At 42.2% G+C, this 25,954-nt stretch overlaps 2 protein-coding genes across 2 annotated transcripts; both read right to left on the reverse strand.

Moving 5' to 3' along the window:
- Nucleotides 1–12,340: 12,340 nt before the first annotated feature.
- On the reverse strand, nucleotides 12,341–15,011 carry LOC115396667 (chemokine-like receptor 1). The gene is made up of 2 exons (XM_030102642.1): nucleotides 14,856–15,011; nucleotides 12,341–13,959 (listed from the first exon to the last, which is right to left on the reverse strand). The coding sequence occupies exon 2, from the start codon at nucleotides 13,938–13,940 to the stop codon at nucleotides 12,831–12,833; it is 1,110 nt and encodes a 369-aa protein (XP_029958502.1). The 5' UTR covers nucleotides 13,941–13,959; nucleotides 14,856–15,011; the 3' UTR covers nucleotides 12,341–12,830.
- Nucleotides 15,012–16,727: 1,716 nt separating this feature from the next.
- LOC115397411 (chemokine-like receptor 1) lies at nucleotides 16,728–19,447 on the reverse strand. The gene is made up of 2 exons (XM_030103699.1): nucleotides 19,403–19,447; nucleotides 16,728–18,722 (listed from the first exon to the last, which is right to left on the reverse strand). The coding sequence occupies exon 2, from the start codon at nucleotides 18,709–18,711 to the stop codon at nucleotides 17,554–17,556; it is 1,158 nt and encodes a 385-aa protein (XP_029959559.1). The 5' UTR covers nucleotides 18,712–18,722; nucleotides 19,403–19,447; the 3' UTR covers nucleotides 16,728–17,553.
- Nucleotides 19,448–25,954: the final 6,507 nt, after the last annotated feature.

Genomic DNA, 25,954 nt, shown 5'->3' on the forward strand with positions numbered 1-25,954 from the left:
GTGTGTCTGTATGTGTGCACCCGGCTGTCTGTGTGTGTGTGTATGTGTGTGTGTGTGTGTGTGTGTGTGTGTGTACTGATCGATGGTGCGGGTGGTGTGGTTCTGCTTTAAAGCCCGAACCTCTAAGGCTGAATCCCATTTCACCCCTTAGCCCTTGCCCTCGTTTTGCGCGTTCACATGGAGGGGTAGCAGTGTCCCAATTATCATTATGACGTAGGGGTAGGGCCAAGATGGAGGGCCAGTCACCCCTCCAAAAGGAGATTCTCCTGAGGCACACTTCCATATGTATATATGTATGATCCAGTGGCGGCTGGTGGCGAGGGGTGCTTGTTTCGTCAGCCTACCTACCTGTTGCAACAGCTTGGGCAGTCCCCAGCATGTTTGCTTTGCACTATAAGGTTCCATTTTCTCACGAAAACTGAATTTCAAGCCAGATTAGGGCCAATTCTGCAATATTCTGCGTTTTATTCCAATTCCGTTTTTATTAGTCATTTCCGCGAATCCGTTAACACGGATTTCATATGGCTCTATTTATGCAAAGCTTTAACTCAAAATAAAATCAACAGATGATTTATATGAAAATCGGAGTCTGGTCAAGCCGACATGGCTGTGGAAACTAGTGATAGAGACCAAACATGTTGTGAAACCGGCCGCTTTTTTAGTTGCATTATGAAAATTTGCATTTTGAATGGGTTCCAATGAGACTTGGGCTTTTATTAAAACCAACATCATCAACCCTTGCTGGAATTTCCCCAGTAATATAGCTTTTCCACACTTCTGCATTGGCTGCATTTTTCACCAGTGGAGGTTGGTGCCTGATTAACACAGTTACCATAAGGAGGAGCAATAACACTACTGTCAGCTGACTGGTAGTGACGACTGTCAGTCTCAACAACCAGCCATGTTTAAACAGCTCACCAGTTGTATTAACAAGATAAGGAGTTCGGATGGTGTCGTTTAGACCAGGGTTTCTTCACCCTGGTCCTCGAGGCCCAGTGTCCTGCATGTTTTACCTCTCTCCCAGTTGGAACACACCTGATTGCAATGAGAGCTAATTACTGGGCTGCTTGTAAAGAAGCCCAGTAATTAGCCCTCATTGCAGTCAGGTGTGTCCAACACTGCTCCCCGTAGTAAAGATGCGACTCAGATTTGGGTCTGGTTCCACTTTACCAATCCATACAGGCACATACTGCACAGTGGAAATGGGTGTTTTTATTGTTGTTGTGGACGGTGGTTTTTACAGAACCACAAAGAAACCAAATCTGAGTTAACACAGTTTCCCATGATAGAGATGTATTTGAGGGCAGATTATTCATTCCACGCATGCATTCCCTCACACGTAGTGATATGTAGGGCTGGGTACCGTTTAACGGTACCTCAGTGGTACCGACCAAAAAACTTCAGTATATACTGGTACCGAACAAGAGACGTGCGTACGGTAGGGTGCATCAAAATTAGAGCCATATGAAATCCGTGTTAACGGAATCGCGGACGGAATCGCGGAAATGACCAATAAAAACAGAATTGGAATAAAACGCGGAATATTGCGGAATTCATCCTAATCTGGTCTGAAATTCAGTTTTCGGGAGAAAATGGAACCTTATAGTGCAAAGCAAATATGCCGGGGGGACCGCCCGAGCTGCTGCAACGTGTACGTCACTTCCACAGCGCTGCTAACATGCTAAAGCTGCGTTCACAACGCCAAATGCTTTCCGCGATTTTGCGTCAAAATACGCGCGTTCCAGCCGCGACGAGATGCGACGCAACAACACGATGTCCAAGCGAGCTGCTCCCTCCCCTCTCACACATTCAAAAAAGTTATGAAACTCCACGCTAAGCGCTAAATACAGAGCAGAACAGTACACGGACTTTTATGCCTCAGCGGAAAAGCTTTTTTGTAAATGCTGTCAACGTACTGTGGACTGGACTCGCAAAGACGCATGCGACTAATTGAAAAGTATTTCTTTGTTGCAGCACTTTAAACATTAAATGGACTGTTATATCCTATTAAATTGTGGACATTTATTCATTTCCACTTACCAGACACCTTTTTTATGGTAAAAATGAGCATAAAAAACAAAATACCAAATTCAGAAATATTAAAACGGAAAAAACGGAATTTGGGAAAAAATAAAACGGATTTCATATACCTCTAATCAAAATACACATTTCCAGAATTTTATGGCATAACATGGTAACAGGAACTGTGTCCCTTCACTCTGCCCTGCTGTGTGTGTGTGTGTGTGTTGTTGCAACATTGTTACATTTCAAGCCCGGAGACCTGTATATCCCATTTTACCCTCTATTTTCCCGCACCTGCATAAAAAGGGGCGGTTTGGAGGGGTGTAGCTCAGTCAATTCCCTCAACGCCACCATCGCACACCACAGGATCCAGCTCTCACAAGATGGCCTTAAGCCCCCCCGCCAGAGCTGGTCTGGGCGCCAGCATCATCAGTGCAGATGCCATCATTACTGGCGCCAAGCTGCCAAGTGGATCTTGCTGTATCACTGCGACACACAACTGCTTGCAAAGCGACCAGGTTTGACTGTAAATGGACTGCACTTATATAGCGCTTTTTACACTGCACTGACAGAGCAACATCAGATTGACCCATTCACACCATACTGGGTGGTGGTAAGCTACTATTGTAGCCACAGCTGCCCTGGGAGACTGACGAAAGCGAGGCTGCCAATCTGCGCCATCGGCCCCTCCAACCACCACCAACCATTCACTCTCACACTACTTTCATAGTTAAGTGGGCAAGTGGCTTGCCCAGTTTTACACCTGCAGGAGCGGGGATCGAACCGCCAACCTTCCGGTTATGAGACGACCTGCTGTACCATCTGAGCTATTGTCGCTGTTGATAGGAGTAAAATCATTTCACTAGTTCTGGTTCCTCGGTATTTTTCATGTTTCTATATATGCTTCTACATGCTTTATAAAGAATATTTCTAGAAGCAAGCACATCATTACATGCAGTGCAGGTTGTTTCAGAGAGTGACTTCTATGTTCTATTCAAAATAAATGTTCTAAAAATCAATTCCTTGTCGTTTTTGAGATTGCCTTGACATGTTATGCAAGAAATCAACCAAAAACGCCCATTTCGTATTTTTCACATGCTGTGTTCCACCTCTAAATCTCAAGTAATTTCCCCAAAACTTTGCACAAATCATTTTTATGTGTGTCCGAACAAAATGCAACCCCAATCAGATTGATATGTTGAGATTTCATTTTTGCATTGCAATTTCATGCACCCTAGCGTACGGGTATCAGTTTCGGTTCTTAAAATGGTTGCGTGATCAATAAATATGCACGGAAACAATCATTCAGTTCTTCTATTTTACTGAAAAAACGGTGCATCGCATCATTGAACATATTACCACATCTTGCCGGCTCACACTCCTTTTCTAACATGCAAAGAGAGCCTGCAGCACCCTTCTTCCTCTGTGGTGTCTGTGTAAAATAAGGTTGAACATGCAAACAGCACACCTAGTGGCATGAAGTGCAAATGCAGTCATGGCGTTGTCTGTGCGCCATGAAGGCAGGTACTGAAAAATGTACCGTTCAGGAACCGGTACCGTATGTGAGGTATCGAAAAAGTGCTTGTACCCGAAAAATATCTAACGGTACCCAGCCCTAGTGACGTGCGCAGTAAACGGGAAGCAGGAAAGTCAGGAACAAGCAGAAGAACTCGACAGTGGCTGAGAGACACTTCTTAAATAAAAACTCCAAAAGAACAAACACTGGAGAGGAGAAATGGCCGCACAACAGCGTGTTGTTCAAAGAGCTCAGTGGTAGACTACCAGCGGACTGCCCGGCCAGTGTTTCGGATTAGCTGGTTCCCATGTTAACAGATGACAGTTTTCTGCAAACACTCCACTCTATGTCCCAGCAGTGTATTCTTCTCAGAGACTCCATGTGTGTGTGCGCTCTCTCTCTCTCTCTCTGCCCCCCGCGCTCCGACGGTCCAACGCCTCACGCCAGCACCGTCCCCACCATGTGAACTGGGCCGGTGTTTCTGCCATTCCTGTAAAAATTAGGGGTCTGATCTGATATTCTGGAACACCATCATTTCCAAAATGGCTGGAGCAAATACAGGAATATATTTATTTTAGAAAATGTGCTATACGTTCCATAAGCACAAGCTATGCAATAATAACCCAGCTTCCCTTTGCGCAGGATTGCTGTCAACACAGCTGAGCCACATGCCTGTGTTTTCATCATGTGATCAGAGCATGGAGAGAAAACTGCAGTGCCAATCATGTCTGTTGTGTGGAATGACTTTACCGTCAAACAGGAAGGAAATAAAACAGCTGACTACACCATTTGTAAAGCTAGTGTCTGAAGTGGTGGCAGCTCTACCAGACATTTCAACACTACACAGCCATGCTATCAGCTGTGTTTCCAATTAAAAGGTTTCCCTGTTAACTGATGACCAACTTAATGTCCATCAAAGCTGCTCGTAACAGCGGTTGTTAAAGAAACGCACAAAAGCTGCAATACTTTGAAACGGTGTTCACCAGGAGAAATAACAGTTTCAACATCTGCTTTTACAAACAGCAACAGCAGACCTAAAGGAAGTCTGTCACCAGTTAATAGGGAAACCATTTAACCCAAAACACCGGTGTGCGATCCGATACATTGATCCCTTTGAAGCACAAACAAGTGAACAACTTCACCTCTGAACAACTGCTGAGTCTTGTCAAATGCTGTAAAAGATGTGGGATTGAATTTTTAATAAAGCCACCGCAGGATTGCATAACTTAAGCTATTTTATTAGCTACTCTATTTCTTATATCAGGGAGGCATAATATTTGTTCCATTGTATTTTTAGACATCAATATTCAGAACATTTAGACAAAAGTAGGCAACATTAAAGAGGAAAACAGAAGGCATCGGATTTGTATCACTATCAGATTGGTCTCTATGCTGGTCAATAGGCTTGCACAATATATCGTTTGAACATCGCCATCGCAATGTGTGCATGTGCAATAGTCACATCGCAGGAGGTGCAATATTTTTATTATTATTATTATTATTTTTAACTTTTGTTTTGCTTCGTAAAAGCAGCAAGCTGCTCCATGCTCCGCATAGCCGCTCTCTCCCTCCCTCCTGCTCGGCACTCACCGGCCCCCCTCCCTCCTCCACAGCAGGGGGGGGGGGGACTACACTCTGAACACAGCATCATGGATGCAATAACTTTTTACCTAGCGAAAGACATGGTGCCATTGAACACCGTGGATCGTTAAAGAGGGATTTAAAAAAATGATCCGAACGCTTGACAAGCGGTATGAAACACCACGTATTTCTCTCAAGTGGCCATCTCCCCAAATAGAGCTATTCAGGTCATCTGGTGAAAATTCTTCTATTTTTAATATCGCAGTATATATCGCAATATATCGCAAGCCCCCAAAAAATCGCAATGTCAGTTTTTTCCAATATCGTGCAGCCCTACTGGTCAATATTCAAGGCTGTGGTATCAGACATGAAAAAGTGGTATTGAGTCATCCTGACTGAAAACACTGACCTTTTCTGATACAAAACTGCAAAAATCATCACTTGAAATGTTGTCATGCAAACCGGGCCCCCGTTAAATCTGTTTTCCACTGATTTACATGCAGGACCAAGTTTGAGATACCTTGGTGATCTCTAGGATTAATAACTTCCTGGCCCTAACACAACTGTAATAGATACATTGCGCATTGTAAAGCCCAGCATTTCCCTGAATGAAAAATGAACAATGAAGCCACTGCAGTGTGAAAGAATGATCCGACAATTTCAAAAGCCTGCAAAATCATCTCAAAAGGTGAAGCGGGGTTTCCAACACAACACTTCAAAAGAGCACGACAGGTCGGTGGAATATATTTCAAGTTTATAATTTAACATACAAACTGCAAAAAGACTGACTCGACTGCAGTAAATTGTATTTTGATGCACAGTGCATTCATGCTCTACATAGTGAGTAGGGTTGGGTGGTTTTCAAATTTTGATACCATCATACTGTCTCCACATTTTACCCTGGTATATGGTATTACCGTGACTAATTAAAAAATTATAACTCAAGGCTCAGACAGCATCATCAAACTGTTGGCTTGTCCCTACACCGTTCAGAAACTGAATACCAAACACTAACAATGAAACAATAACATAATGTGCACAATATAAACAACTTTTATTAGCAACGGCTTAAAAAGTGCAAATATAACAATTAAATTAACATAACCATCCAGAACAGAACGCGCTGCACACACATCAATTAAATCAAAATCACGACCTGAACAACTTTGAACAACAAAAAAGAGCAGCTTCTAAAAAGGTGTAAATACAGCAGTCAAACAATTAAATTAACCTGACCATCCAGGACAGTTTTTGCGCAGAATGCACCGTGCACACATCAATTCAATTCAATCACCTTCATATTGCACAATTTACAAATTGCCTCGTCAGTATACCGGCTCTCCCTTCTCGTTAGCTCGCAACCCAAAATACTGCCAGTCTGCTGCAGCCCTGTTCTTCTTTGGGACCAGGTCACTCGGTGCGTGACTCGCCATCTTTCTCCTTCTCTCTCTGTCTGTCTCTCGCTCTCTCGCTGTCACGTGATGACGTCATGTTCAGAAACTTCATCAAAAGTCTCCAAAAGTAAACTACTGTGGAAGTAAAACTGAAAATTCAACCACATGGAAGTGCTGCTGCACAAAGAATCATTTTTAGGCATTGAATAAATTATATTTTATATTTAATTCCTATCTTTTATATAAGTGCATTGCAATTTTTTAATGACGGTATTGAAACTGACACTGTTGCTTTTGAAAGACACCGCTGGTATACCTTATAACGCCCAACCGTAATAGTGAGATATTTAACCAATGCGGAGGACGTTTACGACAGTGAGCTTTCACAGGAGACCAGTAGGGGGAGCGCTAAAGCAAATCTTGCATAGTTCTCCTTTAAACATCAACATGATCTCTCTCATATTACATGTACACTGTTTATTATTGACATTTGAGAAACAGCTCTCACTGCACGCATGTGCTGAACGAACACACACACACACACACACACACACACACACACACACACACACACACACACACACACACACACACACACACACACACACACACACACACACACACACACACACAAGGGCTGCAGATCCATCCATAACCACCTTAAAATCTGCAGCATCCACTGCTGTTCTACTCTCCACAATCCATTATCAACATGACACATCAACCAGATAAACTCTATATACATCCCTCATGTTTAGAATTAATGTCAACCAGACTAATCTAGTCCAGCAACACTATCATTCCAATGAGTTAGACCATTAGGAATAGCACCCTGTATGAGTGAATCTCCAGAGCTTCAGTTTCTGTTCATGAAATCATCAAAGGTGACATCAATGTAAATAATACATGTGCTGCTTATTTTCCTCCTCCAAATTACAATGGCACAATCTAAACAGATATTGAATTATCAGAGGGCAGTGCACATGTGATTTTCTCTCCAAAATTTGTGAAATGCATCCTTCGTTTAAGAAAGAAGCCAAAATGTCCTCAAGAATTCTATCAAAACCAACCCACCCACTGACACACACAAAAATAATATCACTTGTGATTGTTGACTACATTGATTTTGAACTGAAAAAATAAATAAATTAAAAAAAAAAATACGTGCATGAACAACATTTATAACAGTGACAGTAAACCCCTTTGTGACCAATTAATAAAAACAGGTACAGGACTGAAGGAATTCATGACTGGTTTTAGTGTAAGGAGAGATACTGCATGTGACAACAGTGCAGCAACATTTGAAGGCCTTTTCATATCTTTCACGTTTGAGCCTTCTATGAATTTTTTTTAAAGAATGTGTCATATTCAGAAACTTAGCTGTGCTCCTCAAGGTGTAAGGCCAATAATGTTCCGGCTTTCAGCAACTTTGTTTCAACTAAATTTTTCCATGCAAAAAGCTCCTTAGCGTTTGTTTAAATCAACATCAAATTTCATTTGTATTTTGTCACTTCAGACACTACCAACACACGAAAGACTTCACAGTCAGAAATTGTTGTCCCAGTTTGTTAAAACTGTGTCTCAAATGCCCATGAAACTTGCTTTTACATTCAGTGTATGTTATTAACTTTTTGTTTTCATAAAATCAAGGTGAACTTCTGTCTTTGGGGACATTTACTCAGCCATCCCTACACATCAGGAAAAGTAGCACTGTTGTGTGCAAAGCACTTTACAAATTCACCAGTCAGCAATTGCATTAAAAACACCAACAGGTAAAGTGAATAAAGTTGATTATATCTTTATCATGATAAATATATTATGTAGGTATGTTATCATTATTCTGTTCTGTAAAACAAAGTAGCAAGTGCATTTATCAACAGGAGAAAGTGGAGGTTCACAAGCACAGACAGTGGATGTGCAACAATAATGCTTAATACTAACTACAGTTTCACGATTAAACAGAAAAGCGGTGAATTAAAAAAAATATGGGGAAGATGATGCAGAAGTTTGCTGCAAAAGAGCAGCTGACAGAAAGTAGCATGTGGCCATAACATTAAGGCAGATCGGCGTGTTAATACTGTCTATATCCCTTAATAAACAATAAAGCGTGTCAACATAAATCACTGAACACATTTGTTTTGAGGGAGAAACCAGAAACCAACAATAATGCTACACTGGACACATGCACGGCGAGGATACACGTCTGATTCATCTCGCATCCAGCGTGGAACATGTGTTACTGTCTTCATCCACCAAGGTTTCTGGCAAAATAAAGCTCGCAGGACAGACTTAAGAGACAGAGGCGTGTTTGTGGTGAAATAACGGAGTTAAGAAGCTAAGTAACACCGTTTGAAGGGTATAATGACGAGAATGAGCACAGACAGTTCCACAATAAGACAGGCTGTCCTGTCGCAGTGAGGCAGCTAATGGCTAACGCTACACACCATAAGCGTCAAACGGTGTAAAATGCGCACACTGGGGACATTTAAACAATCCAACAGCAAACTTAAACCAGGTGGCTTAACCAGACTCACCGTGAGAATATGATACGCCAAAGACTGCGGTGTTTTTCGGGTAGAAAGTCCGGATTGGGCCGCCGTCCGCAAACTGCAGCAGGCCTCATCGGCCTCTTTCTCGCCTTCAACGGCGGTTGACACCGAGAGTGAAAGGCGCACTACCGCCACCTACCGGAGACGGGAGGGAATACATATGTTTCCCGCCTCCCGCTGGAAGGCGGGAAACCGTCGTCAACAACAAGGCGGTCAAACATAAGGCCCGTGGACCAAAACCGGCCCGGCAGAGGCTCCAATCCGGCCGAAGAAAATGAGCAAGTAATTTATGCAAAAATACACAAAGTTTCTCAAAAATAGTGGATACAAAACAAGACAGACTCGAGCTTAGATGCTGTCATGAAAGACAGCTGCCAAATACAATGGTTATAGAAGAATTGTTCTGGACATTTCACAGAAGTATTAGTATTAAGAGTGTATCTATGTTGAAATTGTCACAATTATCAGTATTAAATCAGTAATTGCGCGAAAACAAACTCTTTTTAAAGATATGCTTGGCAGAAAAACTTTAAAAAACAAAATTTCAACATTATTGTGCCACTATTTCATTGGTGTGGTCCAGTCAAGATGAAATGAGCTGTATGTGGTCCCTGAGCTAAACAGGGTTTGATCAACAGCAACAACAACAACCTTACAGCGATAAAATGCTACATGTCTTCAGCCCTGCTTATCTTGATGACTCCACTGTACTGTGTTGGTGTTTCCTGTGTTACCTGCAAAAACAAGCAACCAAACAACTTTTGATCCAAAGTAAAATATTCATTAAAATGAAAAAAGCAAACACAATTTGCAGTTATGAAACAGCATAAAACATTTGGGGTACGAAAAATCAGATTCACACTCTTATAGGAAGTACATGATCTTAACCTTTGATTAAAATGTCTATAAACATTTACTTCCTGTACTCATCATCTTCCTCTTTTGTCAGTTTCAGTTCTAATCCCTCAGCAAGGAGAACATACATTCACATGTGAGGTTTAGTTCAATAATGAGCAGAATATAATAATGTAGAAAAAGATTACAAAACAGCAATGACAACAATATTTAACATATAATCTTTGTCTGAAGTGAGGAAAGTCATGTTTGCTCTTGCAAATAAATGGATGTACTATGAAAGTCCTACTGTTTGTGCATCGATGTACACATACTATTGTTAACCAAATCCAAATAATTCTTTCGGAGGAATTAAAACAGTCAATAAGCAAATAAATGGACAGCAAACAAATGTGTAATTTACTGCAAACAAAAGGACCACTTCAAATTAAAAATTATACCATTGTGAAAAACCATATATTAAACGGAACAAGTGAAATCACTGGAGAATAAAGAATCGCCAAACAAATGAAATAAACAAACAAACCACAGGACTTTTGCATGTCAGCTGTTTTTAGGTGCTCATGGCTCTCAAAAGACTTTGAAAGCATATTTTTTTGGTTTCACTCATGCTTTAGGAAGTTCATCATTGAAAGTATGACCACTTACAGTAGCCTTTAAACACATACTGCAAGCTTGGCGTAATCCTGTGGATCCCTGGAAAAATCCACGCTGACCGAACTGTCTTTGCTGGGAGTGCCATTTAACAAAGTGACTGAAAGCTGACTATGTTAAAGCATTTTGTTATTTTACCCAAATATCTACATGGATTTAAACCTGATATTTACTCATTCTGCTATTTCTGCAAAGAAAGAGACGGAATTAATTTTATGATGTGTATATTCACAAGACCTTTAAATAAAAACATGGTTACATGGAAAAATATGCCTTTATTTCTACACTGCATTTCAGGTTCAAAGTGTATTGATTATAAAATTGAATTCATCTGAATAACTGCAAAAAGACACATAAATAAAATTGAATCAATTCAACCCTGACCAGACATTAAATTATTCTGTGTTGAGCTAAAATGTCTCTTAGACTCTGTGATCAGATCAAACAAGAAAGTCATTAAATCATCTGAAATATTCAAAGAGATATTGAACATCAAAACTAACTCAGTTAAGGCTAAAAAAGGTAAAATAAAAATCATAATAAAAGACTAGAATTTGGCACTCAGAGAGCGCAGACCTCCGCCACAGCTCAAACCAGTCACCAACAACCATAAGAACACCATATATAATCACACAACTTTGTGATCGGGGGTGTGATCGGAGCAGAGCGCTGCAGCGTGCGGTGCCTGTGTCTGTCGCCCTGTCACCCTCTCTCCCTGTGTGTGTGTGTGTGTGTGTGTGTGTGTGTGTGTGTTTATCTGAAAAGGAAAACCGAAAAGCAACATAATTTATGTTATTTTACTTCATTTTAATTTGAAAATTGACCGGATTCTCTCGTACTTTCAGTTCCCGACTTCCTGTGAGGTGCAATCTGCTCTGTCCAGCTTTACAACTGGCGGTGCACGGCGCGCGCGGCTCGCGGAGAAAATAGAGAGGAGTGGAGCGGCCGCGCTCCACGGCGCGAACCGCTGCGGACGCTGCGGTCCCCCGCGCCTCCTGTATGAACCGTCAGATAGGTTAACAACGGCGCCAATCAGTCGGTGCGCGGTGCTTCCCACTTCTGCGTCGGAAGCAGCGCGTCCTGTGTGAACCAGGCGTTTGTCGCCCCCTGTCGGTGGGCCTGCCCAACCATGTGAAAGACTCCCTATCTCTCAATGATAAAGAATCCTTTAAAAAATTCCTGGATCCAGACAGTGATCCGGATCATCACCAAAATTTAATCAATTCTAAGTTAGCCCAAGACCCACCTTTCCACAAAGTTTCATTGCAATCTGTCAATTACTTTTTCCGGGATCTTGCTAACAAACCAACCAACCAACCAACCAACCAACCAACCAACCAACCAACCAAACAACAAACCGACATGATTACATAACCTCCTGGCGGAGGTAAAAATGTGAAAAAAATATATGTTACACAGTGATGCCTCCGACCTTCTTGAAGTATGTCATGACTGGTGGGATTTTGCACCTGGCAGTTTTGGGTTGTGATTACAACTTACCTTGCAGCAATATTGGTTTTGCTCTCATCTGCTGTGCTGATCCTTCTGTGTATAAATTTCAAGTTCTCTTCATGTCTGACTTTTCCCTGTTGGATAAATGTGTGACTCTTCATCATTTCCTGGTGTGAATGTCTGCCTCTGTGATTTTCTGCTCTTTCTTCCAGGTTGGATGCTCTATTAGCTCCAGCAAAGCAGACAGGATGGACGTTAAGACTTATACACAGCTGATTACAACTTCAAAATAAGAAGATTTATTTGAACAAGATCAGCCTGATAGCAACACCCAAAAATGACAGGACGCTTTCCAAAGGTTATATGACCTGTCCAAATTTACATTTCACAAAACCCAGTGCTCATGTATACACCATAGTACGGCCTAAAATAATCTTCACAGAATTCGTTTCTCAGGAAGTTTTTGAGGCACGCAGAAACTTCATCATGTCTTCCGTAATGAGATTTGTCATGAGCATTTCACACATCTAACCACAAAGTTAAGTAAATAAGGTGTTGAGCAACCTTTTTCACCATCAGTAAGAACCAGAACCACAGAGACTTTCTGCATCTACTTGGTCTCGTTCAAAACGTTTCCCAAAGCAAAGCATTTCAGCATGTCAAGTTCGCTTTAACAGTTTTTGATACTTGAATTATTTTAGCTGTGAACAAAGCATGAAATTCAGCAACTAGAACAATAGTATATACACCTTGTGAAAACTCAACAACATTTTATTTGTATTTTTTCCGGCTGTCTGTTGTTAAATCTTACAGCTCAGTGTTAGCTTGTGACTTTTCCCTGCTGTGGCTGCTTTCTTCAGATTTCAGGTAACTTTGAGAGTTTGTCTCCTCTTCCTGGAAAACAGTCTCCAGTACATTCAGGATGGACTTGCAGACTCTGTCCTTGAAATTTTGGCCCACAAACACATAGAGCAGAGGATTGACGCAACTATTCAGAAAAGCCAGACCTGTGGCTATCGGGAATCCAACAGTGAGGACAAAGACCAAGGTTTTATCGAGACTGACAGCACTGAAGTTTGCCAACTCAATTAGAGTCAAGATGTGGAAAGGAGCCCAGCACAGGAAAAAAGTGATGATAATGGCAGCGATGATCCTAAAAGTGCGCTTGGATTGACTTGCTAGGGTGGGGCTTTTCCTCAGGCGGTGGATTATGACAGCATAACAGCAGACGATGACAGTGAAGGGAATAACAAATCCCAGAAAGAAGCGGGTGACGGTCGTGGCCTGATGACGAAACTGTTTCAGCTGAACCACAGAGAGAGTTACATTGTCTTCAGGAAGTCCAAAATGGTTGAAGCAGAGGGTGATGTTTTCATTTTGAAGCGCCGGTCCTGTGCCGCGGAAGACGAAGGAAGGAATGCTCAGAATCAGAGCCAGGACCCAGACACCCAGACTCACACAGGACGCTTTGCGTACGCTCCGGTGGTTCTGGGCCCAGACGGGCCACACCACAGACACACACCTGTCCACGCTGATCACCACCAGGACGTAGACACTGGCAAATATGTTGAGTGAGGTGATGGCGCTGCTCAGTTTGCACATGAAGTTGCCGAAAGGCCAGTGGAAATTCAGAGCAGTGTAAGCGATCGTCAGGGGTAAAAAAGCTGTGAAGAGAAAGTCGGCCACTGCAAGGTTGAGGAACCACACGGTGTTGACCGTTTTCTTCATCTTGAAACCCGTCACCCAGATAACCACTGCATTTCCAAACACGCCAAGCACCATGCCCAGGCTGAAAACCACAAGAGACATGATGTGCAGAGCCTTTCCCAACTCGGCTAGCTTCGCAAAAAACTCAAATTCATTTTCATCAGGAACATCAGTGATGTTGTGACCAGAAGGGGAAGCAGTCATTTCCATCCTGTCCGCCGTCTTTTCCCTGAAAACCAGACAAGACATAAAGAACAAAATATGAGCAGGCATAAAAATCATCTGCACCTTTATTACTGGTTCTGTCTTTTCTTTCTTGTGTAACAGATATAGATAGATATAGCGTAGTTTAGACTAATTGATAATGTCACACTAAAGTCAATCAATAATCTGAAGGACACTTGTGGTTTCTCACTACTGGTCCAGTTTACATGGGTGTTTTTTTCAATCTGAATGAAAACAATCTTATTAAACTCATTTTCCATCCATGATCAATACTCATATACAAGGTCCCAGGCTGAAGCGATCATACAGGTATCGATCGGTGTGGACTACCTGGACAATCTGATCAGAAATATAATCCACTCCGTCAGTCAGGTGTTTATATGACACATTTACAGTCCGCTTCACCTTACAATCCCTTTATCAGGAGGATTTTTTGAGCCATGTAAACGTGCCTGACTGAAAACATTGAATTTACATCAGAAGAAGTGGCAATTTACTGGAGTACAATCGCCAAGTGATCATGAAGCAGAGAGCTTCTGCCAAACATTAATGGTATTTTGACAGTTTCACATTATTAGGGACTGAGCCCCAGCCGAAGGCAGGAATGCCTGGAGGGCAAAGTCTCTATTGTTTTTATTATTATTCATTTCATCTGGTTGAATGTTTCGAGTAGTGGTTTGTTGAGTCTTTGGAGTCTCATCTGATAAACCTTGCACTTTAGCAATTTTTTTCAAGGACAAATATGAAAAGAATAACATTTCAAGTTATGTTTTTAACAGAAAGCAAAAGTGTGAAATCATTTTAAGAGGTCGATTTTTCTGAGAAAAGCAGGATGACTTTTTAGAAAAGCTTTTACAATGTTTTATTTTTGCTTAAGAACTGACAAAGATAACAACTCACCTTCTCAAAGCTCTTGACTTGAAGTTGACCCCGGATGAATCAGCAGCTGAATTTCTGATCAAAGTGACAGATTATACGTTCATATATGTAGTCAAAATGATCACCGTTCACTTCAGGATGGCTCCCAAAGCCCTTTGCCCAGAAAAGTGACTCAGAATTCAGATTCCGCAAACTGCAGTTCCTTTTTGTACTGCACAGTTTTTTTCTCCCACACTTCTATTGGCAAAGTTCTGATGTTGTCACAGCGGCAGAGCCACTTCCTGTTCACAAGTTCATCATGAACTGCAGGTGATTCAAATACCATGATTTATGACTGCATATTGGCTGTGATGGTTTGGTGTTTGTGCCAGCAGCTATATTATTTTTGCATTTCACAAACAACAAAAGGCCTCATCAGCTCATCACATTTCATCACTGAGGAGTTCAGAATAAAACTCACGAAATATCAAGGTTTTAAGCCATCACATATTGTAAATTGACTTCACCAGACTGGTGTATGCATCCAATTACAACACGAGTAAAAAGTTTACATTTCTCACAGTTTAATTCAAATTGTGATGCAGTTTCGTATTATTTTGGTGTATTTCATGCAGGTGTAATTGAAGCTGATAAACCACTCAAATTAAAAAATAGCCGTGATCTTCATGTTGTTCTGAAAATTGCTGTCTTTTCTTCTGCAGAGCGAATTAGATGAGAAACAGCTCTATCTAGTGGTCAAAATCTGCTTAAACATATAAGGTGACCGTGTAGTTTTTATCATCCTGAGTCATTCTGTTGGATTAGTTCCACTCCTGCAGGTGACCCTGAGGTTTCTATCCTCTCTCTTTCCCTCTGCACCTTCCTGCTGGATTCCTGGCAGTAGAACCCTTTGTGATTTATCCCGTCTTCCTCCATGAAGCTTGCAGCGTGCTGTTTGTTTGTTTTCGTCTCTCTCACTACCCCGCGTTGGTCCAAGGCCAAAGCTCCCAGCTCTGGTTTTGGATCGGCTGGAGGGTTCTTCCTGTTAAAAGCCAGCTTGTAATTGAAAGAGGGCTGGTTTAGATTCCTAAAAGAGACTGGTGGTGAAAGCTGAACCACGATGGGCCCTTGGGAAAGGCCCTTAACCCTCAAGTGTTACCCGGGCGTCGCCCAGCGGCTGCCCGCTGCTCCCATCGGATGGGTTCAATGCAGAGGACGGACGTCGCTGTATTATATGTGATGTATAAAGACATTTGTAAAGGAAAAGCATCCATGTCCAAAAACATTTTAATAGAGGCAAATGCAACAAGTTATTTAATCATGTATAGACTGCTAAAAGAGCTGACCACTCTGGTCTGAAAGAAAGAAAGACAATGACTAATATTTACATTGTTTACATATCAAGAGCTTCACATCAACAGCTTATTTTTGAAAGACATAACTGATTCTCCTTTCAAAATAAAAACAACTGGTAAAATTTTATTGTTAATTTTTGACTTATAACCTGAGTAGCATCAACTAAATCTTACCGAGACAAAGTCCAAAATTAAAAACTACACATCAAAGTCTCATATGCCACAACATGAATGCATTTACCGGTACAGAAGAGATACAACTTACTGTCACTGGGGAAAAAAAACAACAGATCAAACGAAGTTAATGACACAGCATCTCTGCCACTAAACGCTGTTATGAGTCACTATCACATGTATTTAAATGATTACATTAGGCTGTCATTATAATCAGATGAGAAGAAATAGAAGTAGCATCCTTCCAAAACAAGCAGAAAAAAAAAATCAACATACATTAACCCTGGAAACAGATCCGAATGCATTTGAGCGATATCCAAGACATGAAGAGTTTGAGAGTTGTTTTCAATAGAATTATTTCACCATTTCACGTTATTAAAATGCATTTTTTTTTTTTTTTTTTTTTTAGTTTAAAACCATTTTGTGAGATTTTACATATCTGGGCCCCAGCAATGAATAGAATTTGTATTGCAGTCGATTTAACTGACCAAGGTATGAATTTCCATTTTTACACATAGAAAACATTGAATAAAGATAAAATTACTGAATTGTGAATATGTCCACTCTACTGCTGACTAAGGGAATCTTTCAGTCTGATCAATAATAGCCTGTGGTGTGATTCCCTGAGCGTGTTGCTGTCATCACTCTCGCTGGCAGCAGAGGGGGACAGAGGTTAAACACTGCAGGTTTCAGCTTTCTGCTCAGTGTAAATACAAAATGTTCAGGCATCATGTTCTATGTACAACAATAATTCTTGCATTATTCTGATTAGTTCGAACATAAACAACTAAATGACATTGCTATGTTGCTTTTGCAGCTGAAGACACAATTGATAAAGCAAACAAACAATCCTAGTAGCCAACACATTTTTGAAACTTTGGATGCTCAAATTACATAATGATAAGTATGCGGGAAAATAAAAATTCTGCATTTATGTGTTTTTTTTTTTCTTATGAACACTCATAACTCATAAATAACTGAGTTTTAAAAAAACACAACAACATGGTATAATGTCTTGAAAGAGGAAGCATACTTTAGATCTTAGTAAAAAGATCACAAAACTACTTCAATCTGAAGGTGACACAAAGTTTTGTGTTTGAAAGCATCCTGTTGAAGAACTGCAGAGAGAAGGTAAAAAAGGAATGAGTTATGTACAGTTATTTGACTATATACAGGTTTAAGTAGTTGTTTTTTTGACAATAGGGACGTCCTCACACCTCGGCATCGGAAACAGACTTGTCTTTGCTCCGACTGGTCACCATGGAGTTTGTGCAGGTGTAGGAGCGAGACACCTCCTCCTGGAAGGCGTTCTCCAGCACATTCAGGATGGACTTGCGGACTTTATCCTTGAAATCTTGTCCCATGAACACGTAGAGCAGCGGATTCAGGCAGCTGTTGAGAAAGGCCAGGCTCGTGGCGATCGGGACGCCGATGGTGATGACGTGGTCCAGGGTCATGCTGGTGTAATTTGACATGTGATTCACCAGCTCGATCAGCCCCATGACGTGGAACGGAGCCCAGCACAGGAAAAAAGTGATGATGATGGCAGCGATGATCTTGAAGGGGCGACTCGATTGGCTGGCCAGGGTCGGGTTTCTTCTCAGCCGGTGGATTATGACGGCATAGCAGGAGACGATGACGGTGAAGGGAACCACGAAACCCAGCAGGAAGCGGGTGACGGTCATCGCCTGGTGGCGGAACTGGCGCAGCTCGTTCACGGACGGGGTCTCGTAGTCGTCGGAGAGCGCGAAGTTGTTGAAGCAGTTGATGATGTCTTCGTTGTGGTACGACGGCCCGGTGTCCCTGAAGATGAAGTACGGGGAGCTGAGAATCAGAGCCAGGACCCAGACACCCAGGCTCACGCCCGACGCTTTGCGCACGTTCCGGTGGTTCTGGGCCCAGACGGGCCACACCACGGACACACATCTGTCCACGCTGATCACCACCAGGATGTAGACGCTGGCGAACATGTTCAGGAAGCTTATCGTGGTGTTCAGCTTGCACATGAACTTGCCAAAGGGCCAGTGGAAATCCATGGCCGTGTAGGTGACGCTCAGGGGCAGGAACGCCGTGAAGAGGAAGTCGGCCACCGCCAGGTTGAGAAACCAAACCGTGTTGACGGTTTTCTTCATCTTGAATCCGGTCACCCAGATAACCACTCCATTCCCGAGCACGCCCAGCACAAAGGCCAGGCAGTAAACGATGAGAGACATGATGTTGAGGGACTGTCTCAGCTCGGCGTGCTCGTCCTTGAAGGTGTGCTCGTCCCTGTAGTCGTAGTCCTCGTCGTCGTATAAAGAGTCATTCCCAACACTGTCATCTGTTGCATTGAAGTAGTAGAAAGGGGTAGCAGTCAGTAGATCCATCATTGTTTTAGTACCTGTAAGAAAAGCAATATTATCATTTAATTTTGACCACAAACTTAATTATTTTTTTCAATAAAGTACCTTAAATGACAATTAAAAAAAATCTACAGTATTAAAGGGCTGAAATTAAAAAAGAAGATGGATAGGTTTTAAAGAGGTCTCTCTGTTACAATGCCGTGAGATGAGATTACTATGATATTAATAAAATTATGATCATTTCCCAATGAAGCGCAAGAAAACTGAGGATCAGCGTTGATGAGAAAAAACATTTAAAAAAGAGAGTTCTTTAACTTTCTGTGCTCACGAGGAAATTAATAAAAACACGTAAAAAAGTTTTCTCTCTCTCTCTCTCTTTTTTTCTCCAGCTCTGCACAACAAGCACATGCGAACCGCACACCAGCAGACTCCCTGAGGGAAACTCACATCAAAACCTGACGAGCGAGCGTTTCTCATCAAAGTGGAGCCACAAATAAAAACCAGGCTGAAAATGCATGAAGCAAAGTTTCCTGTCGCTCTGTGGCTCCGCAGCACAGACCGAGGCTCAGATGACAGTTTGCAATAAAGCAAGGCACCAACTTCTGAAAGTCTCTACAATGAAATGTTTTCTAAATCGACATCGCACTCAAGAGTTTTTTATTTTTTAAATTTTCCTTCAGTGATCCAGATGTTATCGTTGATAGGACAAAGCGCTTACCTCTCTGCGGATCCAGGCTGCGGCTGCTGCTGCTCCGCGGACGCTGCGAGGAGAACCACGGAGCGCGAGCTCAGCCTCCCGAACATTTATATCTCTGACGTCACACACCACGTCGCCGAGGGACGCACGCGCCACGGAATCTCTGTTTTCCAATCTATCCACACGCATGTGTCACGAGCGGTACTCTCTCTCTCTCTCTCAAAGCTAGACATCCATCCATCCATCCATCCATCCATCCCCACATGGTCACGTGGACTCATCAAACCACACCTGGGACTTTGAAAACAGACTCAAACTATTTGACTTGTCATCTTTAAACTTTACCAATAAGCTTTCAAAATAAACACGAAGTAAGACACATCTGGACTGTTGGAAGTCGATCCAGATCATTTGACATCAGCTTGGACTCTTTGAACTGACCTCATTTAGACCCCAACTGAGACCCTTTGTTGTCATTTACACTGGTGGTAATTCTTAATAAACACTGGGCAAGGTGCAGTCCTGTGGTTGTTCTCCTCTGCGGCTGAATAAACTTGGAGACAATCACACCCTTCTGACTGGTATTAGGCATCATTATATTACACCTGCCTTGACGTTTATGTCCCGAAGCGTACTAATTTATACTCTGGGTCTACCAGTGTCACTACGAGGACTTCTTTTGAGAGGAGCTCTGCAAAAGTTTGACCAACGTGTGAAAATGAGTGACTAATATCAGATTTAGCTCAACTGGTGTTACAAAATGTCTGAGCAGTTAAATGGTGGAAGGTTTAGGAGAATTAACCCTGATAGATGGTTTACACATGATGCATGGATGCTGAGTAAGTACTTGTGAACGCATCAGGTTCACTCCTCAAAGAGGAATTCTCTTATCAGGAACTGTGCAGATCCGAATTCTGATGCAGAAACATTCCTTGCTGAGGCATGTCTTCTTTGTGAGCCACATTTCAGAGATTTTGTCACTTGGGGAACTCCAAAAGTGAAAACACCAGCAACTAAACAAGTCAATGCACAAATTGTGGGTTGCCGGGATGACTCTCTGAGAAAGAGCGGGTCTGTGACTTCTCATGCGCCCACCAGTGCTCCTGCTGCGTAATGTGTTTTTCCTCTACTTTGGTTGAGCTCATGTTTGTTGAGGTTAAACGTAATTGCTCTGTGTTGACCGTCGGTCCTGACATCTGGACATGCAGGTAGAGGATTGAAGTTGTCTCTTTCAAGGGCGGGAACTGAGAATTTAAAGGAGGGTGGAAGGACGCAGGGCTGTGGGGAGGGGGTGTTGTCGTCCAGCTAAAGGTGGCACTGACTGTGATATCTAATATTTCCATCACAACAGTGAAAATAAACTTGTTGTGTTAGTGTGTTTCTATCTGGCTCGTGGGATGACATTGCAAAAGAAAAATACAGGTTGGAAGACAATAACTGGAATTTTCACATAATTTTAACTGCAGTTTGTGTTTTTTTTCCTCTGTTTTTTGGAATGTATTGCAGCGTATCACACACAGCACAATACTCACTCTGGAGCCAACAGGTTAGTGAAAGTGTGGGAGCTCAAGTTATTGTTGCAAAATGCTGCCAATGGACGACATTTCATTGTATTGCACACCAAGAAGCAATTTTAGAAATGGCATAATATTCACATTATAAAGCTTATGTATTATTTAAAAAAAAAGATAAACTTTTTGAGGTTTTATGAATCACATCTAATCCAAAACAAAGTGTTTAATGATAATTCCAATGATACAGCAAAAGAAACTAAGTTTTTCAAAAAAAGTGTACTTAAAAGTGTACTTAAATGTTACTTTGCCTGTGTGGCCCACTCATGGTTACAAACAGCTGCACAATGGCCCCGGACTCAAATTTGTTTGACAAATTCGACTTACAGGCAGATGATTTATTTCCTTTTTATAACACAATGACGAACAGAAAGTTTGGAAATATGTCCATCCCTGTGACACAGTTTATTTCTCTGAACTGCAAAATTAAGCAAATGTAACCACCGTCAACCTCTAATTACTCCATGTAATTTTTTTCAAACATGCAATTTTGCATTTTTGCAAAAAAGTAAAAAGAAAAATTCAACAACAACAACAAAAAAAATGACATTGAGATGTTTTCGGTCGCTGACATTTGCAGTACAAAACCGAAGGGGGTGTGAGTATAGCAATATGAAAGGCACCAGTCAGCAAACAGCTTTAGACCTGATTGCAAACCTAAAACAAAGAGGAATTCATACAACTACCCCGAAGCAAGTCAAAGTTGTAATTGCAAGCAATTTGATTTTTTTGCACACTTGCCTGGTACATTCCTGTTATATCACATCTCAATCAAGCCTTCAGAATTCCCCAGCATTCACAGGCAGGCTGTTTGTTTAAAGACTTGTGAATTCAGCCTCACAGCAAAACAGACTGCAGGTATTAAACTCCATAGCATGTCTTGTTAATCAAGTATCCAGATGAACAGGAAGAGACAGAGAAAAAAAAGAAAATATATAACAAGAGCAAGATGGATGTGGGGGTGTGCTCGCTGCAGAGAATGAAAATCAGCGTCGTGTCCCTGGTGGAATGCCCTACCTTTCTGCGGGGAAGAACTGTTGACTTCATCCTCATTTTTCCTCCCACGCTGTTCCCCTCAACACTTGATTTTGCTGCACCCCTCACCCACACACTTGTACATTTGTATTACATGGTTTGAATGAAAGAGCAAAACATGACCATGAACTAAAACTCTGTTTCACTGCTTTCATTGCAGTGTTTAGTCTTCAAAAAACTATAGTTGAAGTACAAATCCATGTTGTGAAGCAGGTGCTCAGAGTCAATTAGAGATTTTGTTAAAAGTTATCATTACATTTTTAACAGGTGAAAAGAAGGGAATGCAAGTCGATAACATGATCTCAGTGATGGCATCTTGCATTTCGCCAGTAAAAAGTACAAGAAGACTCAAAAGCATCAACTGATCAGATTCATACAGTGTGAGCTGCATGCTAGAAACTGCCCAACCCAAAAACTGGGACCCCTGCTAATGCACACACACACACACACACATACACACACACACACTATGCAGGAACTGGGTCCTGCCAGAAGTCCAGATGTGAGGGGGAGGAAGGACAGAAAGCGAGGGAGAAGGAGAGAGAGGGAGAGAGAGACTCTGCATGTCTATGTACGTGTCCGTTAACGTGCGCTCAGGCGCAGCATGTGTTCAGAGCAACACCCTTGTTTGAGTGTGTAGGAGGACTCAGATCTATGTTTTCTTTGCCCCCCCTCCTCAACACCCACTCCTCTGGATGCATCTGAAAAACTTTCCCATTGAGAGAAATTTTACACCCGGACCAAAAGCAATCCAGCTCAACAGCAGGAAACTGTTTAAAAAAAAAAAAATGCTGATTCAGTCGAATTCTTTATCTCTTCTCAAAAACTAGTCGGTAGGGTTCAGCTTCATTTACAACATGAAATTAGCCCCCGTTTTAGCTAATGTCTAGACATGATGGCTGCTCTGTTTGGTTTGGTCATGAATTTCCTGAGCAGTGAGTTCGGGAGTTTTCATTTCTCTGCTAAAATGTGTGTTTTTGACATTCTTGCGCTGCAGCCTTGTCGCGGGGCTGAACGGCAGAGCGTTTTGCGCTGCAGTCTGTAGGGGATATTAATAGCTATCTCAAGGCTGTAGTTTGAGGGAAGCCTACAGAGCCTCAGGCCTGCCAGAGTTCTTGATTTACCAGCCAAACGTGTAATTATGCGTGTGCCACACAAATACCAATTTGGGTGTGTAAAACAACCAGTGGAGGTTTAAAGAGAATGCAGTTTTAGCAGAGTGTGACACACACACACACACACACAGACACACACTCACACACACAGCTCAAAGTTTTAAGAGTTTTATTATTCAATGCAGCCTCTGGGAGTAACGTGAAAGGCACAGCTAGAAACTTTGTGAAAGTCTGTGAGAATGTGTGTGTGTGTATTTGTGTGTGTGCGTGTGTGTGTGTGTGTGAGAGAGCAAAGCTCTAATGACACACTGCAGCTCCCGGTGTCACCGTAATACACCCAGTATTTGTGTCGCTGCCGAGCGAAAAAACACTGTGACCTCGCGACATTTTCTGAATCCTCCAGAAAAATGTCCTCCGCTTCTTCCGAGGCGTTGCAGGAGTCTTCTGACTGCTATGCTGAAATCTCAGCGCTCCAGTTTCGCCGTCAGAAAGACTCATATAGCGGGAATCTGTTGCGTCCTGAAACCTCAAAGGTTTGTTGATCTTGTTGCGGTGCTGACTGGAAATCAAACCCTTGTCTCAGGCGGGTGGAGAGGTCAGGAATTTTGTTTTTTGAGTCAAAAGCGGTGCCAACAAGCGTTGGCTCATTTGGCTCAGTTATGCCTTTTTTTTTTTTTCCACAAATACGCCACACAGGGGAAAAAAAAAAGAACGAAAAAAAGCTGAACCTCAATAACCTAAACCACTTCCTTACATTCGTCCCTTCTTTCGACCGCAGCGCCTGGTCCCCCTTAGCAGACCTAAAGGATATGAATAATCGGCCTGGGCTCCGTCTGACAGAAAACAAGCCTGGCAGCTCTCAGGTCCTCGACACAGAGCTCCCTCTGTCTGCAGCAGACTATTCTGAGGAGCGGGGATTAGGAAAACCGGAACTGGCAAAGCAGAAAGCACCAGATGGTGAAATAAATGGGAGTTTTTATCCCTTCCATATATTGTAACCAAGGGTGAGAGGAGCAAACGAGGAAATAATGTCACTGGTGCTGGAAATAATTGAAGGTCAATGGCAGTGGAAGGTTGCTGAGGAGGCGACGGCGTCCTGCTCCAGCTGATCGCGTCCTGAACGCAAGCATCTGGGCGTCACGTGTGGGACTGTCAAAGACCTTTTCACCTTTGAACAATTAGCTCAGTGAATCTGTGCACATTTTAAACGACGCTGGATATTTAGTTTTCTCCAATAAAGGTTCCTGTGAAGACACGCAGCCTTCTGCCGAGAACGTCATGAAACTTTAACAACAGGCCTCGTGAAATCTACAGCGAACAGCTAAGGGATGTTTTCATCTTCGTCCGCAGTATGATGCATGCACTTGCTTGCAGTAAGAGAGGACAAGAAGTTTGGAAAAGCGTAAAGGCTGGCACGGAGTCAGTGTCTCTCGGTAATGAGATGGATAGGACTTGCCTGTGCTGGATGGGAATGCATTATATTTTAACCTTAAGTGTATAATTATAAGGTCTGAGTAAATGTGCCCTTGTGTTTAAATGTTTTCCTGTCTGGCGATGATGAACACCTACACTCATACGTGAGCAACGCAGCACTGCGCCTCTCAGTACGCTCAGAGAAGTGACTCAGCCATGATTTGGTAAAAGTTCAAACAGTGAGAGTCGCTGCTTTAAATACTATATATGTCAGATGCGCAGAGGAACACTGGCTTCCAACGCTGCTGAGGAGAAAGAGATGAATGAGTTCCTGTAATTTAATTATAGGAATTTGAATGATTTCTGGCTCTAAAAAGAACACTGCAAGAACAGAAATATTATTGAATTTTCAGGAAAAAAAGGAATCTAGAAATCAAGCTTGAATGGCTTCATCTACATTAGATGACAAACAACTCAAAACAACCTTAAAGTGCCGACAGAGTAGAGCAGTTTTCTGGCCATGTCAGGTTTGTCCATGTGTTGGGATAATGAGAGCAGACTACAGGCTTTCCCTATCATGCCTCTCTATAAAGAAAGCTTCCTTTCCTGTTTTGCAGGACTGAGTATTCAGTTGAAAACAAACTACTTCTGCTTTTATAAAGACAAATAAATAATTCAGCAAGCTGAAGAATTAACTGAACGACAAAACTGCATTTCCACTTTGTATTGCATTGAAGAGATCTCATTTATTTTGAACCCTTCTGGTTTTTCCTCCAAGTATAACTCCCATTCCCCGTCCCTCATACACACTTTTTTCCTAAACTCTCTTCACATCCTGTTCGGCAGCTGGCTGATAAGCTGATAAGCCGACACCCTTTCCTATACATGTGAAATACAGGTGAAATACAACTCCCGCAGTTCCTGTTTAAATGAAATTACTCTGCCTCCTTCAGTGTCTTAAAAAGTGACACGTGAAGATCTGCAGCCGCAGGAATCACTCCCACATGTCGAGTCTTACTCAACGTCCAACAACGACTCTGTGGTTCGTTTTGAAGTCGGCTCACATCGTGTTCAGCGTGTGATTTTCTACCAGGCCTGTTGTGAGAGACAACACTGGAACAGTGACATCTGAAAAGTAAAAAATGAACAAAGGACAGCTTGAAGACATCGCACACATTGACAGAAAACAGTCCGATTAGAAATTTGGACGGCGGGGCTTCAGATCCATCGCTCTCAGATTTATTGCCGGGATTGAACGTAAATGTTTTTCTGTCTGGAAGCGTACGTTAAGTTCAGTCTCACTGGGGAAATGTAACACATGTTTAACGTCTGAGCTGTATCTCTGACGATAGAAGGCCTTGAGAAAGAGGAGATAAGAGGACTGAAATACCTGAAACGAAAAGAGTCGGCGCTCACTGATCAGCCAGGGAGGCAGACAG

Source organism: Salarias fasciatus, chromosome 11 (assembly GCF_902148845.1).
Source record: "Salarias fasciatus chromosome 11, fSalaFa1.1, whole genome shotgun sequence".
In the NCBI taxonomy this organism is placed as follows: Eukaryota; Metazoa; Chordata; class Actinopteri; order Blenniiformes; family Blenniidae; genus Salarias; species Salarias fasciatus.